Source organism: Meriones unguiculatus, chromosome 10 (assembly GCF_030254825.1).
Source record: "Meriones unguiculatus strain TT.TT164.6M chromosome 10, Bangor_MerUng_6.1, whole genome shotgun sequence".
NCBI lineage: Eukaryota > Metazoa > Chordata > Mammalia > Rodentia > Muridae > Meriones > Meriones unguiculatus.
In genome coordinates this window covers 16,256,996-16,274,013 of record NC_083358.1, presented here as the reverse complement: position 1 = coordinate 16,274,013, position 17,018 = coordinate 16,256,996, and the positions used below count along the sequence as shown (strand labels likewise).

At 52.4% G+C, this 17,018-nt stretch overlaps 1 protein-coding gene across 5 annotated transcripts in view; it reads right to left on the bottom strand.

Annotated features, from left to right (window-relative positions):
* Window positions 1-798: 798 nt before the first annotated feature.
* The window catches only part of Bcar1 (BCAR1 scaffold protein, Cas family member), a 33,944-nt gene continuing 17,724 nt past the window's right edge, over window positions 799-17,018 (bottom strand). For all 5 annotated transcript variants that reach the window (XM_021647572.2, XM_060391942.1, XM_060391943.1 and 2 more), the window contains 6 exons: window positions 12,105-12,737; window positions 5,979-6,140; window positions 5,657-5,773; window positions 3,614-4,711; window positions 2,873-2,962; window positions 799-1,725 (listed from right to left, as the gene is read on the bottom strand). In XM_021647572.2, the coding sequence (XP_021503247.2) occupies window positions 1,213-1,725; window positions 2,873-2,962; window positions 3,614-4,711; window positions 5,657-5,773; window positions 5,979-6,140; window positions 12,105-12,737 (2,613 nt within the window). In that variant the 3' untranslated portion in view covers window positions 799-1,212. The remainder of the gene's footprint in view (window positions 1,726-2,872; window positions 2,963-3,613; window positions 4,712-5,656; window positions 5,774-5,978; window positions 6,141-12,104; window positions 12,738-17,018) is intronic.

Sequence of the window (17,018 nt, the reverse complement as noted above, 5' to 3'; positions counted from 1 at the left end):
TGCGGGGTTCTCTGACGGTCCCCTGGTGGGCATCATGTCCTGGGGAGCACCACCCACCCCATGCCTTTTCCAGCCTGCTATGTCCAGGTCTGAAAGGTTCTAGAAGCGGAACCTCTCCTATCCCCGAACCGGAGTAAAATCGAATCTGAGTACTTGCCCTTGCCCCTCCACTCTGCTCTCCGGGGCAGCTATGGGGTAGGTCGCTAGGTACCCTCAGTGGGGTTCCTTGGTGGCAGAACACCTCTTAGCTTCTTCGTTATATGAGGCAGGGAAATGAGACCACATTCATATGTGCAATGGTCAAAGCTGAGACCACCATCGCCAGGGTGCCAAACACACACTCATGTCTTCCCTCCAGGCTGAGGCCGCCAAAACTCCCAGGAGTGCAGCCACCCAGGTCAAGGCCTGTTCCAGGCCTAACTTCCCAGCTTGGAGGTCAAGTCGTGTTTAATTTAAGGAAGACACTTTGGGTGTCCCAGACTGGCAGATGAGGTTGTTCTGTGCAGTGCCTTAGCTTGTAAGCTTTCTCCTTGGGTACAGAAGACCCAGCAGCACCTTGCTGACCTGGGCCTCGGTCTCTGAATCTATGACACGTTCCAGCCGGCACAAAGGACACCACCACCTTATCTCCCTGACTAGAGCAGCCCACCGCAGGTTCCTGGGCCTTCACTTTCTTCTAATGGGACCTGCCTCTCTTTTACCCTTCCCAGAATCTTCACCATTTGTGGTCACTTTGGTGGGTCACGGATACATCTTCCTTCCTACCTAGAGGCAGGCTCAAACATCTTTGTAGGCCGATTCTCATTTTTAAAATTTTATTAAATGTAGACTATTAGTCAAATGATTGGAAAAATCAATAGTGAAAAATAGTTCTTTAGGGTTTTTTTCTTGGTGCAGAGGTGACACCATACTGTATCTGCCTGTCACAGAGCACTGTGGTTGGGGCCCATGTGCCCCACCCTGGCAATTCCCAGTCCACGGTGCCCTCTCAGCTGGCTCCTCAGCCACTCTGAGAAGGCATCTCACATCCTGCCTTGCTATAAATATGTACAAATCCCTGGACAGTTTAGGGCACCAGGCCCAAGGCAGAGCTGGGGTTACCTGTCCCCAAACCTGCAGGATCTCTACACTTTCCACTTTCAAGATGAAGGCCTGGGTAGCTCAGACCATCGCTGCCCCACTCCCCAGCCTCCACACCCTTGTCCTCTGCTCTCAGGCAGCAGCCAGCTGGCCCAGGACCCGGCGGAACTGCTGAGTGCTGTGGCCCAGCTCCTTGACCCTGTCTACCATGTCCTGGGCAGCGGAGGGTGAGGGGTACTGCAGGGCAGCAGCCTTGGTGGTGGCCACAATGCCACGGAGGAGGTCACACAGCAGGTTGCTGTAGTGGGTCACCTGGCTGCGCACATCAGCTGCCTTTGCCTGCCGGGACAGCGTGTCCCCAATGAACACCAGCTTGTGTGCGCTGAGGATGACAAACTTGCTGTGTGCCACAAAGATCTTGGGAGGCTGGTTGGTGGCCACTGCAGCGAAGAAGGCATCTACTGCATCCGTCAGTGTGGTCAGGTTGGCTTCACACTGCTCCAAGTAGAAGAGCAGCAGCTGTCGGTCTGAAGGCCCCAGGCCCCCCGTCCGCCCGGGCACCAGGGGCTGGGCCGGTGTCCAGTTGGCCAGGTCATGGTCTATAGGACGAGACACCTCCTGCTCCAGTCGCTCAAACTGTTTCAGCTGTGGGAGGCAGGACAAGGTTAGGCTCTCAGCTAAAAGACACGTGCAAACATCTGTACTCATCAGAACACTGCTCATCAAAAGAAAGTGCCCCACAGGGTCAGCAGCAGCACCGCTGCCTGAGGACATGCTGGGGAGTGGACAGGAAAGACATGTCATGCCAACTTCTCGAAACAATGGCACTCCAGGGCTATACACGTTTAGCTATTTTAACTATTATTAGGGAGGGGTATTTTGCCACATATCCTGGCTGGCCTCAAACTTACGATCCTTCTGCCTCTGCCTCCTGAGTGCTGGAGTTACGAGAGTAGGCCTGGCTTCTTTCAGTCCCCTACATGTCTCACCTGTCATGCGCCACACACTCCCCACGCAGTTCACACATGACTATCTACTTCCAGCCTCATATCCACAAAGCAGCGGCCAGCCCGGGGCTGGGGAAGCTGTCGCCTGCCTGCCTTTCCTATACCCAGAAGGGGGCTGGTGAGTTTCCATATTTACTTTGAGTTATTAGTTTCACAATCAAAACTGAATGTCTTTAGTGTTTTTCAGAAATTCTTCCTTATTCTGAGAAATGATTCAAAATACGAAGAAAACTATGGCTAAACACAGCACTATTATCTGTAAGCACTGGATACATTGTAAACATTTGACAATAGACATTCTATGGTCTATAAAAAGGAGTTATGCACAACTTTAAGGCCCGGGAGTGCTGCAGACAGCCGAGTGTGACTGCTCACTAGTGTCACCACGAGCAGGCGCAGCGAGGCACGGCCTGGAGAGAGCAGCTGGCTGCTGGGCAGCAGCTTGCCTCAAGCTCCTGAGATGCCCATGGCTGCCAGCGTTTCTGACCCTCCACTGCTGTGTTCTCTACAATGAACATGTTACTGACAGGAACTTCACGTGTGCTTTACTGCTGTGCCTGTAATGCCTCAAGCATGCAAGCCAACTGCTGCAGTCTCGGCTCCCTGATGACAGCTTCAAAATAAGCCACAGCAGGCTGGTGCCGTAGCCCTAGCTACCAAGAGGCTGCAGTGGGGAGACTGAGCTCAGGTGGCCCAGATGAGGCTGGGCAACAGAGACTGCTAGAGGCCGTGAGGGCCACGATGCTGGTGACTGGGTCCCTGGCAGATGAGCCCTGGGGCCTCACCTGCTGCAGCTCCAGCTGGCCCTTTCCCTGCCGCATGATGTTGCCCTTCTCCAGCAGCTCCTTCTGGGTCTTCTCAAATTCCTCCTTCCCCTAGAGGAGACAAAACCCAGACTGAGAAGTCTCTTCCGGGACAGCGCACAGCAGGTCCCATAGGGGCAAGAACCAGGGAACCACCAGGTGGCAGTGTAGGTACACCGGGCCCAGGAAGACAGCTTCTGATGGAAGCGCAGCGGCACAGGAGGGTACCCATGCAAAGGATGCACTCACTCCACACGGCCATGGCCTTCCTGGAATGGCTCCCACACCACCAATCAAATCCAGATTCTGCCCTTGGCCCACAAATGAAACGGCATTCAGGTTTTCCTCAGAGGTCCATTCTCACCCACCCTCCACCCCCCTCATCTTCTTCCCCCTAGATCCCAGTGTGTCTCCTTGGAATGTCTGTACACAGAATGACCCACATCTGTGGCCACCAGAGAAGCCTATTCTCAAGGTTTCTGGAGCCATCCCATCCCGGTAGGCACTTTAAGCCCCAAGGACATAGCCATGTTCATCATCAGCCTAAAAATAGGGTAAAATACAGGGACGGCACTAGGGTTCAACAGTGACCAATCCTGGAGCCCAGATTTCCCTCTGACTACAAGATCTCTCTATGTGAGAAGAAGAGAGAGGGGAAGCAGAGGATCCTGCAACAACAGTGGCACAGTCAGAGCTCTTGGGGCTGGCAGGGTGAGCACGCACCTGCAGGTGGACGTAGTCATAATCCTCCATCCAACCCCCTTCACTGTTCTCATACTGGCCATCTGGAGAGTCCTGGGAGGTGAACTTGGGAGGTGAGGGTAGAGGGCGTGACTGGATGCTGCTGGCTTTATCAGTAGGGTTGGGATGCAGGGAGCTGCCTCCCTCAGGCCCCGGGCCAGGGGCTTTGGTCCGTCTGAAAAGCAGCGAGGCATTGCCATGCAAAAAGGAGGCCAGCTGCTTGGCATCCTCGGGCACGGCCCTCGAGCAGGCCACCAGGCGGTCCAGGTCTTCGAGGGTGAATCCTGGTCCTCCCCGGCCACTGTCAAGGACCTGACCATGGACCACCAGTGTCTGATACACATCCTCCATCTTCTGTAGCTGCCGGCTCAGCTTGGCATGCAAGGTGCGGTCAGAAGTGTGGGTGGCATTGCTCACAGCACTGCGGGCAAACTCCAGGAGCTCATGTACTGCCCCATGAACTGCAGCCACTGCAGCTTTCAGGTCCTGCACGGGAGGCTCCTGGGGCTCCGAGGTACTACGCCAGCCCCCAGGCCCACTGGCACTGCCCACCAGGTCCAGAAGGTGGGCTACAGTGGCGCTCACTGCCTGCTGCAGCCGAGCCAGCGACTCCACAGCAACCTCCAGCTCCAAGGGCTCCCGGCCTGGCACCACGACCTCCAAGGAAGATGCTGACTGGCTGCTGCGTGTGCTGCCTGTGCTGGAGGCCGACAGGCGCTTACCATCTGTTGGGGCCTCTCGCTCGGCTGGCGGGGGCACAGCATACACACCGTCATCGACTACACTCCCATCAGATACCTCGGGAGGGAGCGCCCGTTCCCGTGGCACGTCGTACAAGGTCCCGGGGCCAGGCCGCCGCAAACCAGGGGGCACATCGTAGAGGTCAGGGGCGGGGGGCGGCACGTCGTACACATCCTCAGCTGGCGGGGAGCCGGGAGGGGGCGCAGCAAGGACCAGTGGGTGCCTGGCTGGGTCAAAGGGCTTGGGCTTGGTGAAGGCAGGGGGTATGTCGTATGTCTCCTCACGCTGCAGTGGGCCATCGGGCACATCCTTGCTCACAGAGGGAGGGACGTCATACACCTAGGGGACCAAGCGGTGGTTAAGGCTGTTGTTCGTGTGACCAGCCCTGACCCAGCCGGCGTACACGTCCAGCATGGGATTCTCAGGGATGATGACTGACTAGAGCCTAGCCTGGGACAGAGGACCAACCTCTGTGCCCGGCTATTCACCTACAAGATGGGGACTCCCTCACATATGACAGCTGTACGTGTCAGGTGTGTAGTGTGCAACTCTTAACTGCAGACATGTAGGAGAGACTCGCTACCATACCGGCACTGCTGCCTCCATTATCCCCACCACCACCTGACCTCACTGTCACTGACAGACTTTCCTTTCAGAAGCGCGCCTTTAGCTGGGCTTTGTGCCTGATATTCCGGTCGGATCTTAAGACAATCCCACGTGATGACTAGTCTCCTTTCACATCCCAGGTGCCCTAGTTTGGAAGACGGAAGACAGATTTGGGGGTCTCCTTGCTGATACCTCTCAGAGCACACATAATGAGAAGGTCTGGCAATGGGACATTTTCTGAAGCCCAGAAGGGCGTTCAGCTTCTCTTCTTTCTCTCTTCTCTTCTTTCTCTCTCTCTCAATCTCTCTCTCTCTCTATCAACGTGCTTATTTTACACTGTCTGGGTGTTCTGTCTATATGTATGTCTGTGTACCACACACATGCCTGGCGCCAAGAGATAAGAAAGAGGAACTGGATCACCCAGGACCACAGTGACAAATGGCTGCCACACACTGCGTAAATGCTGGAAATTGATGGTGGGTCCTTAGGAAAAGCAACCGGTGCCCTGACCACTGAGCCACCTCCACAGCCTGGGCATTCAGTTTCCATATCTGTCCCCAGAGCAAGTAAGGGCAGAGCCAGGGTCTGCAGACAGCAGTCCCAACCAGCGCACACACTCAGCCATGCCTTTCACCACCTCTAGAGGCCTCAAAGCCTCAGCGTTTGCTGACTCCTTACCGAATGATGGTTGGATGGTGGCAGGCCTTTCTCCACACTAGGAGGCACGTCATACACGTCCAACAATGGGTCTCGGCCATTGGGGCCTTTGACTGCCATGGGAGGGGTGTCATATACCTGGAGGGCACAAAAGAAGGCACAGTGATACAGCTGTCAGGGATCCCTGGTTTAACAGGAAAAGTGTAAGTCCCCCAAAACCTGCCTCAGGTACCTGGGCTATGGCTGCTGTGCTACCCAGGCCCTGGTCAGGCTGAGAAAATGCAGCTCACAGAGCAAGGCCCAGTTCGTGCCCTTTCCCACACCTCTGATCCCCAACACTCACCTCCTGGCCATACTGGCTGGGAAGCAGTCCTCGAACGGGGGGCACATCATAGATGTCCTGGGGACCTGGAGCTAGCAGGTGGCGTGGGGTGTCATACTCGTCCTGCTCCGGCTGGGAGGCCTCGTACACATAGCCCTGTCCCACTCGCGTAGGCACCACCACCTAGGAACAAACAGCTGACTGCACCACTGGCCCTTGAAGCTGGCCCCTATGACCCATCCACAGGCCCACAGGCAACTCCCGAGAGGTGGGCAAGACACCCAGATAGTGACAGGTGCTGTAAGGGTGGGCCTGCAGGCACTGGCTTTCATTCCCTGTGTACTCCCTTTCTGGAGTGAAATGCAGTGTTTGGGAAATAATTAGACCTCTAGGTTTTGTTTAGAGCTGTCTGGCTCTGGGCCATGAAACATCTCTCTACAGCTGGATGACCCAGTAGATTCCACAGAATAGGATGAGAGTGTGGTTATGCACAGATGACAAGATGGAACAGGAAGAGTAAAAGGCCTGGCTCCAGAGGCAATGCCAGTCTGCAGCAAGGGGCCAGTCTACACTACAGTCCTGAGCACGGCAGGACCACAGACAGGCCACATGCTCCTGTGTCATTCCTGTTGACACCTCTTAGCTGCCCTGCCTCAGAAAAAGAATGACCTGATCACTATCACCTCCAGACTCTGGAAGCAGAGACTGTAGTCCGGAAAGGAGCAAGCAACCCTACCTTGCCCACAGCATCTTAGTGGGAACCCTGAGCATAACGACTTCAGAGCTAACTCTTGAGAAGCCACACAGGGCTAGGATGTAAGGTCAGCTACATAACAGAAGGATTCTAACTAGAACCACAACCCTATGCCCTCTGAACCCACACCTATAGCTGCCTTGCCCACCTGAGAGGATAAGGCCTCAGTGGGAGTCGCTGGTCAGAGGGCCAGCCACTTCCTCCCCAGGGCCCTGACCCGGGATCCATGGCAATGGGCCACAGGAGCAAAGCCATGGCTCTGTGTGGGAGTCAGCAGGGGTCAGGGGTATACTCTTGGATGCTCATACACTAACCCCCGGACCATGTTGTCCCCTAACGGCAGCACTCAGCCTGGAAGAGACAGAAGTGTGCCAGGCACTTCCCCTTCACAAGATTCTCCGGCTAGGCTCAGGGTAGCCTCCCCCATGGGGCTCCCTGCTCAGCCTTCTTCACAGAAAGGCCTTTTGTTTTCTAATCAAAGGGGATGTCTGGGACAGGGTTGACTCAGGGCCTCCATACACATAGCCTGCCTCCTTCAGGCTCAACATCCTAGAGCCCAACCCAAGTGTCAGTAGGCACACACCAGTGCTACCCCCCCCCCCCCCCCCCCAGGACACAGGGACACTCAGCAGACCCAGACCTGACAACCTCCCAGGCAGCACATCTGAGCTAGGCAGTTGACATTCAGGCCAGCTGGGCTTCTGGGCTGCCTCTGGCACACAGCCGGGCAGGCTGGTGTGTGCCACTGTAGCAGCGTCAGGGTCTCCTCTGTGGGGTGTCCCTTCCCACCAATAATAGGGCCTGGGGGCGGAGTTGCAGCTGCCTCTCCAGACTCATCTCCCTGCTCAGGCCCCAGACTTGAGTCTCCTCCAGGGCTATTTTTAGATGTTGGAACCTACCCATGGCAAAGCAGACTGGGGCTAGAGGGACGTGGCAGGTTAAAGAAGCCTGTGGCAAGGCCTGAGGCTTCTCTAGGCCCAAAGCCTCTGAGGTGGGAATTCAAATCCCAAAGGGGCAGGTAGTGCACCCCTCGGAAAGAGGCAAGCCTGGCCTCAGTGTAGAGAGCAACTCTGCCTTGTCAGCACCCATCTGGGCCTCATGTAGACAGGGCTGCAAGCACAGGCCAGAGGGTCTCACTGACAGGCCCCTAGTGGTCAGTCCTAAGGCTAAAGTGTTCCTAGTCCTACACCTGAGGCAGGTGACAGCAAGCAGCCATAGTGGCCAGCAACTGTTTATCTGTTAGCAGGAAAAAAAATCAGCTCATTAGGGAAACGGACTCGTCAGGGAGCTGCTGAGCCCTGCTAATCACAGGCCACACTGTTCTGCACCTGATGCCCCATTAGCAGGGCCTGGAGGGAGAGGCAGAGGCAGAGACACACGCATACGTTAGGCTGGGCTGGAAGGGGTTTTCCTCTCTGCTCTACACCACCCCACAGGTTTGAAGGGACAGACAGACTGAAGCATACCCCGCTTGTCAGTCCTAAATGGGGATGAAACCTCCAGAGTATCTCTGGCTCTACAGGGACCAAGGCAGGGATCCAAGCAGCAGTCAAGCAGGAGGAACAAAGACAAGAGGAGTCTCTCTTGGCTGTTCCTTCTGTGTTGGGGCCCCACCTCTCTAGACAGCTTGGCGGCTTATCTCCCCTCCTGCAAAATGGACATCTCACTAGCCTGAGCCAGATGCTGGCTTGGTTGCTCACAATCTAGCCTTCCTCCCACAGAAAAAGATACCTTTTCCTCCTCCAGGAATAAAGCATACTATTACCCTTTGTTGGCCAGGAAGTGCTGCTTCCTAGACAAATATACCTAGTTCACATGAACTCCCCGCCTCCGGCAAGCTGTGGTTCCTGACCCAGTAATTCTCCTTCAAAAGCGGCCTTGTTCAGATAGATGTCTGTCCTGCTGAGGTCCTAACTGCATGTTTGGAGCCTCTGTCCCTCAGCCTCTGGTGTCCATGCGTAGCCAGAGGACCCTGGGTACTCCTGACCTTGCTTTCTCCAGCCATACCCCAGACGGTCACTCTTAACAGGGTGTGAGCTCTCCTGGCCCCATCCTTATCACTTACTCCCACAGGCACTACAAGCTAGGGCACTATTTCCTCAGTACCTGGAACAAGGCATCTTAGTTTCACAGACACCGAAGGGGAAGGCCAGACGCCACTGAAAGCAAGACCTGAGGATGGTAGGTGTCTACCACCATGCTCTACGTAATAAAAGAAGCTAAATGATAGACACAGAATATAAATTAAAAAACAGAAAGTAAGTTGGGTGGTGGTGGTGTATACCTCTAATACCAGAGGCAGAGGCAGGCAGATCTCTATGAGTCTGAAGCTAGCCTGGTCTACAAAGCTAATTCCAGGACAGTTGAGGCTATAGAGAAACCCTGTCTTGAAAAACCAATACAAATAAATGAATAAATAAATAAATAATTTAAAAAGAGGTGGGAATGAGATGGTTCAGGAGTTAAAAGTGCTTGCTGATCTCTGAGGACCCAAATTTGGTTCCCAGCACATCAGGCAGTTTACAATTCTTTTAACTTCAATCTTCTTTTGGCCTCCCCAGGCAACCATAAACACATGGCATATAGACAGACAGACACACACACACACATACACACACACAGACACATACACCTTTAGAGAAAGCTACAACAGAGCAGCAGCAAAACCTATTAGTCACCCCTCTCAATTTTGGGGAGAAATTTAGTAAGCAAGAAAAATGCTTTTGGTGTTTTGATGGACTTACAACGTCAAAATGCAAAAATAACACACACAATGCATATAATCACAGATTCTGGAAGCTAAAGCAGGAAGACTACTGTGGGCCCAAGGCCAGTGGAGGGTACAGGATCTAATGGGGATATAATTACTGGTCAGTGGTGATACAGCACTTGGGAGGCTGATCTCTGAGTTTGAGGCTAGCCTGGTCTATGGTACGAGTTCCAGGACAGCCAAAGCTACACAGAGAAACCCTGTCTAGTAAAACAAAACAATAAAAAGTACATATCTAGAAACGTAAAAGATAGAGAAGATGCTAGACAAAATATGCCAGCATTTCTCAGTGATTATCCCTTGAGTGGGGATTATCTCTAGAGTTTTCCATTATGCATTTTCTATGGCAAACAAGCATTTATTTCATGTTCATAAAATAAAAGCAGATTCAATGGCTGCCTAGCCTGGGAATGACAAAACTTCCTAGAAATGGTCACAGGGCTTCTCTTCCTCGGCTATCAGTCAGGTCAGAGTTTTCAGAACACTGGCCTGGACAGTGCCACCAAAGTCTGGGGCAGACGAGAACACAGCTAGTGAGCCTCTGGGTGAGTGAGGGCAGGCTGCTGGGCCAGCTCCCTGAGCTTCCTCCTCCAGCCCAGAACAGCTGGCCCAGGACAAGCTTTACTGCAAGGGCAGGAGGGGAGGAACTGACTAGGGATGAGTGTGCTAGGTGTGCTTATACACTTGAGTGTGGTGAGTGAATGTGGACGGGATGAACCTTGGCCTGTCTCAAGGCTCACTGGACGGGCACTACTCCCATCTCTCCACAGGATAACCACCCACCATCCACGCATGCTCAGACAAACACTCGCAACTGTTGGCAGGGCCTCAGTGGTAGGCTTCTATTACCTGCTTTTCTTTGGTCAAATGTACTAAATATGGTCCAGGGACCACTGGTGGTCAGACCTGTGGACCAATGTCAGCTCATTGAAATGTCATCTCAATGAAATCTCATCCTCTGCAGGTCCATGACTCCTGGTCAAGCCACCTGGATGAAAGCAGGGATGGAGACACTACATGCTTTCCAATTAGGTTTCAGCTTCGCTCTCAGTGGCTTTGAAGACAGAGGCTCAGTGCCATGGCTGAGCAGGCAAGAGGATAACACTGCAGCAGACATAGGTGGCTCTGTACTAGACATGATCAGAACAGGAAGCTGACATAGCTGGGGTTTTACTGTTCTCTTAAGGACTGCTGTGCCCACCACAGTTGGCTGTTTCCACCAAGGGCTCTGGGACACCTGCCTAGTCATTAAGGCCTTCTAGGGGACAGTAGATGAAGGCATGGAGATATGGGGAATGGGATATGGCAACTCTATCCTCAACATCTGGAGGACAGGACCAGGAATTTCATTCCCTAGTTTTTTTGTTTGTTTTTTTCAAGACAAAATGTCTCTGTGTATAGCCCTGGCTGCCCTGGAACTCTATTTGTAGACCAGACTAGCCTCAAATTCACAGAGATCCATCTGCCTCTGGCTCCTACATGTTGGGATTAAAAGTGTAAGCCACCACCAGCTGGCTTCACTCCCCAGTTCTTAAAAGCCTCTACAGGAATACAGGCCAACACAAATGGAAGGAAAAGTGGCTCCTGGTTTAGTGTGAAGCCAGGGAGCCTCTCCTTCTGCTTCAGTCCTGCTGATTCCATGAGCAGAGGGGCAGAGGTAGCATGGAGGAACTGAGGGACGAGACACAGCCTAGAGCCCAGAGGTCATTGCCTCAGAGACGGAATTGGTCTGTGGAACCAGGGACAACTAGATGGGCTAGGTCCAAACAGCGGATCACTCCTGAAGGATTGGTGCAAGCCCCTGAGCAGAAGGTAGCTTCCCTTACTGCCATGGCCACAGGAACCAGTGACTGCTGAGCCCTTCAGGAGCTTCCTCAGGAAGTCCCTTTAGGGGGTACCCACCTGACAGGGCTCAACTGCCAAGCCTCCCAGACAGCTAGGTGAGGCAAAGGTCAACAAGTAAGCATGTAGTCGCTTCTGTCCCCTCCGCCTCTTCCTGTTGGCCAGAGGGCAGACCCAACAGTGGGCTCTCAAGCAGCCCCATGCTGGTCCTGGTCTGCTTGCCTCCAGAAGTTATTTGTAAGTGGAGACACGCCGCTCTTCTCCTTTCTCCCCTCCGTGTTGTCACCCTTACACAAGGTTGTCACCTTTTCCTGGCCCACAGGCTTGATGGTCTGCTGTACTTTCCACTTGTGCCACCAAAAGTGGAAAGTGGTACTTTCCACTGACCTCCACAGGAGCTGGGACAGGTTCCTCCTACTCAAAACTCTTCACTTGAGCTTGGGTATTAGGCCCCCGAGACTGTCTATGGCCTGCTGCTCTGGCTTTTCCTGCTCTCTCGAACACAGGACACTCCTTCATACCTCTAGACCTGACGTAGGTCATAACCTGTGGTTAACATTCTCTAGTTCAGGGCAGACTACTGAAGACTTCCTCACCCTCCGTGGCCAGCTCAGTGCCACTTATACACCTAACCTGCATCAGATAAATGGACACATTTATCCATACACCTTTCTCCTTGGCCTCAGACCAAATACATAGTGATACTGGACTGTGGGTACTGTGGCGGCCAGGGCCTAGGTTAACCCCATGGGGTTTCACAGCTGTGCCAAGCTGGCCTTACCTTTGCCGGTGGCTTTGTTCCTTCCCAGCTGCGGGTGTCCAAAGATGGAGGAACTTGGTAGATGTCATTCCCTATGCCAGCGGAAGGTGGCACCTGGTAAATGTCCTGGGCTGGACTTCCAGGCGCTGGGGGCACCTGGTAAAGGTCTGTGGCTGGGCTGGGAAATGAGTGATGAGGTGTTTGCTTTGAGAATGTGGATGTCTGTTTGGCTGGGGGTGACTGGAACTGTGGGTTGGTCCCAGGGGCTTGATAGAGACCTTGCTGGGCCTTGCTGGGAGTGGGTACCAGGTACACATTGTCAGGCTGGGGCTGGTATGCAGTGGGGAGCATGGGACTATACTGGGAAGCTGGGGGTACTGGGGCATGGACACCCTGGGGGAGGCTGGGCTGGGGCTGGGGCGGGGTGGCAGGTGGGCCTGGTCCAGGCCCTGCTGGCTTCTTGTCATACATGCCAACCAGGATCTTGAGGCGGTTACCAGGCACAATGCCCTGGCGCCCATGCAGTGAGCAGAGCCACCAGCCATCCAGGCCCTGTGTGTCCCGCTCCAGCACCGTCATGATGTCACCCTTTCGGAAGGAGAGCTCATCTGGTGATTCAGCTACGTTGTCGTAGAGGGCTTTGGCCAGCACGTTCTGGGGAGAGAAAACACAGGTGGACATGTAGGCAGGAGGACGGACACATGCCTCACCTGGCTCCCACCCATTCCACAATCCGTCAGCTCCCAGTTTTAACTTTCAAAATGGGACCCAGTTACATCTGGCAACAGCAGGAGGTGGTGTGGGGATGGGGCTTTGCCCTGTCTCTGCCCCTCCCCCAGCAGCAAAGCAGAACTGACCCCAGTGTATCTTTCAGCTGAGCTAGGGCCCCTCAAATGCTCGATGACAGCAGCTGCTCTCAGCTGCCGCCAACACTCCAGAGATGGCTCTCAACACGTTACTAGAAATCATTCCTGGGGCTGGAGAGATGGCTCACGGTTAAACGGGAGCTTCCTGCCATTGAAGAGGAGCTGAGTTTGGTCTCCAGCACTGATAGTGGGTGGCTCACAACCCAGACCCAGGGAATCCAATATTCTCTTCTGGAGTCTGGAGGCACCTGTACTCACTTGGGCATGTATGCAGACACATGCATATCACACGTTTAAAAAATAGTAAAATAAAATCCTTTTAAAAATCCCTGAGGTCAGATGACAGTGTGTACCAGAAAATACAGCCACCAGGTCACCAATAAATAGTTCAGTAGAGTCTAATTTGACAAAAATCAGTTTCTCTGTGTAGCCTTCGCTATCCTAGAACTTAACTTTGTAGACCTCAAACTGGCCTCAAACTCATAGAGATCTACCTGCCTCTACTTCCAGAGTAGAGTACTGGGATTAAAGGTGTGTACCACCACAGCCTGGAAACCACAGTCTCTTAAGATAAAACATTGAGGGTTGGGGGCAGGGAAGAAAAAAATTTTCCTAAGTTCATCCTAAGCCAGTAATTACGGAGAAGCTTAAAATGTGCCCCTTAAACTGAAAAATAAGGTATTTTCCCCATTCTAGCTCCAAGGTTCAGACCACTGTGTCCAGGACACTGCAATTCTCCACGAGGAAGAAAACGATGGAGCGGGGGAGGAATACACCATCACAGGGGGACAAATGGTCACCGCCTGCAGATCACATGATAAGTGTTCCAGGCAGGAGAACCCAAAACTGATAAAAACGTCCCAGCGAACACAGAACAACACAAGTAGTTATCTACGGGCTTACCACACACACCTTGCACAAGCCTGGAGAGGGCACGTTTTTTCACTCAAGTGAAAACTTGAACAGAGGGAAAAGGTAGCAAGTTCTCAGTGGGACCACCTAACCCTGTACAACGCTCCTTGTCCACACTCTCTTAGTAGAGCAGCCTGCCTGTCACCCACGGCTTCACTTTCTGTGGTTTCAGCCACTACAGTCAGCCGTGGCCCAGAACAGTAAAGGAAAAATTCTAGAAACAATCCATAAGGTTTCGGTCGTACCCACTGGGAGAAGCATGACGAAATCTCTTGCTACTATACTCCAGCACTCAGGAGCAGGGCATCCATCCTGCCTGTGCTGCTTGCTTGTTGGTTGCCTGGTGGCTAGTCAGGCTATCAGATCCTCTGAGCTCTTGCAGGCTTGCTGTGCTCAACCTACTGGAAGCACACAAGCAGCAAATCTACTTTTCTTTCTTTCCTTTTTTCTTTCTTTCTTTCCTTCCTTCTCTCTCTCTCTCTCTCTCTCTCTCTCTCTCTTTCTTTCTTTCTCCCCCCACCCCTTTATTTGTTTTTTGAGACAGGGTTTTTCTGTGTAGCTTTGGATGACCTGGACTTGCTTTGCAGACCAGGCCTGCCTCTGCCTCTCTGAGTGCTGGATTAAGGCATGTGCCCTGCGCTCAGCAGCAATTCTTATATTCAGATTTGCCAAAGAGAAGCTATAAAGGTGCTTCTGTTACGTGAAAAGGTGAAGTCAATAATTTATATTTTGGGAGGGACCAATCACCTAACTTTCATTACACATACTGCAATTGTTCTATTATTGTTATTAATCTCTTATCATACCACATTATCAACTATTATCAATAAAAGCCATATATGGCAGTGCACCCCTTTAATCCCAGTACTTGGGAGGCAGAGGTAGGCGGATCTCTGTGAGTTTTAGGCCAGTCTGGTCTACACAGTGAGTTCCAGGCCAACCAGGGATATATGGTAAGTAAGACCTTGTCTCAGACAAAAAGAAAAAAAAAAAAAAAAAAAACAAAAAAAACACAAACAAACAGAAAAACCTATTACAGCCAAACACATATTAGAAGAAATATAGTATACAGTGTTCAATACTAATTAATCTGGGCTTTGGGGCATTCTTCGGGAGTCTTGTAATGCACTTCAGAGACTGAGGGGAGACTAATGTGAACTCAGTATAATTTAACAGCACATCACAATAATTCATCATGATGAAAGTACCATAGGGCTTTTTTATTTCATTTCTGAGGAATTCCTTTAGAATGAAATGAATTAACAGAGTCCAATGAATGAACAGGCCACTTCTAAAAGGCACAAGGCACTCTTTCCTAGTTATGAGGACAACTCCAAGCAGGAGTGCGGCAGGACAAGGGCTGGGGAGCAACGGGGAAAGGCAAACTCCCCCAGGAAGCAAAAGTGGGAAACACTGTAGGAAGACAGCTAGTGTGGACACTGACCTAGTATTACAGACCACCAATTAGAAAGCAAATACATAACGCCTAGTGCTAGTTAGAAAAGTTAATAGGAATTTGGGGAGTTCATACAATCAAAAAGGAAAAGACAAGGCCAACAGAAAACCTACAATCTATAAAGAGGTTGCCCAAGGGAACTCAAATGGTCAAGACCTGCTGACGGATGCTCAGAGTTCCATCAAGTAGAGACACAGAGGGACCGTGCCACACGGTCCTTCAGGTGTCCTGGTACTTAAGGAAGTGGTGCAGGCAGGAGTAGTGTTCATAGGGTTTACTGCTCTCAGGGGTACTCACTTGCCTGTCACACAGAGGGCCCACCTGTGTTGACCATGGAACAATCAGGGGGTAAAGGTGAGGTGAGTCAGCCCTGCCCTAAGAAACAGATGTGCTACGGCCTAGAACTTTAAAGCTATAAGCATCTACAAAGCAATACCCTCTAGATGTCAAAGACAATTTCCGGGAACAGATCCCAGACATATTACTAATGTGGGTGCTTCTGGGGCTTGAGGGAGAAGACACGGGAAAAACAAAGGCACTCGCAAAGGGAGATAGTACCACCCACCTTTACTGAAGCTCTTGTCAACTGTCATAGCTACTACAAGAAATAGGTACTACTACGGCCTTTCTATATCGGGGAAAACACTCCCAGAGCAGAAACCTGCACTTTGTGTGGCCAAGTAGCCTGTGCTGGGGCTATGTGCCTTAGGGCAGGAGTACAACAGCATGGGAGACAGCAAAGAGGCACAAGAACCGAGTGGGGAGGCTCCCCACTGCCACTGTAACTTATGCCGTCCTGCTGTACTGCCTCCTGGCCCAGGAACTGAGATGGCAGAGGGCAGGGGCAAGAAAGGAGTATGGGCGTGGCTGGAACATCTGTCTGCCTCGGCAGGGCTGCCTGAGACACCACTGGGCACTTAAGAAGGTCAGATGCACCGGTGTGGCGTCCAGCCAAACATCAGTTCTGGGTGACCTATGTCTCCCGGTTCTGAGGACACAGAAAGATCTACATTTGAAAATGGGACCCAGCCTCTGGCTACTTGCTGTGTGGCCTTGCCTACTTAGACCCAAGAGGTAAAACCATCCTTTGGCCAGGCTGGTGGTACACAACCTGCAATCAAACCAAAGCTAAACTAACCAAACAACAAAAACCACCCCTATCCTCTGGACCTCACTTCCTTCATGGAATCAATTAGGAGCTGGAATTCCAGGCAGCAGGAAGGGCCATGTCCCTGGACAGAAATCCAAAGTGGGAACCCAGGGTTTGAGGCAGAGGAGTCGCAGAGGGCTACCTCTGAGCCTACCACACCTCAGGCCTACCACACTGACAGGTAAGAAGCAGGGATGAAGAACTGCCCCGGGGGTCACCAGCTGGCAGCCATTTCTCCAGGACAGCTTGGAGTGTCCAGTCCCAGAAAATGCAAGGACAGAGGAGCTAGTCCCAGAGCTAGTCCCAGGGAGGAGCCAAGCAGGCAGGCGACCTAGGGAGGGCAGAGACCCTGAAACTGCCACAGCTCCTGAACTCTGCTCAAACCAGTTACAGAAGAGTCAAAGCACACGGAATAAGCTGGGCATGGATAGAATAGTCTACCACTTTCAGCACTGAGGAAGCTGAGGGAGGAGGACTCTCAGTTTTAGGTCACTTTGGTCTATAGTGATATCCCCACTCCACAAAAAACACTCTTCTACAATAAAACATCA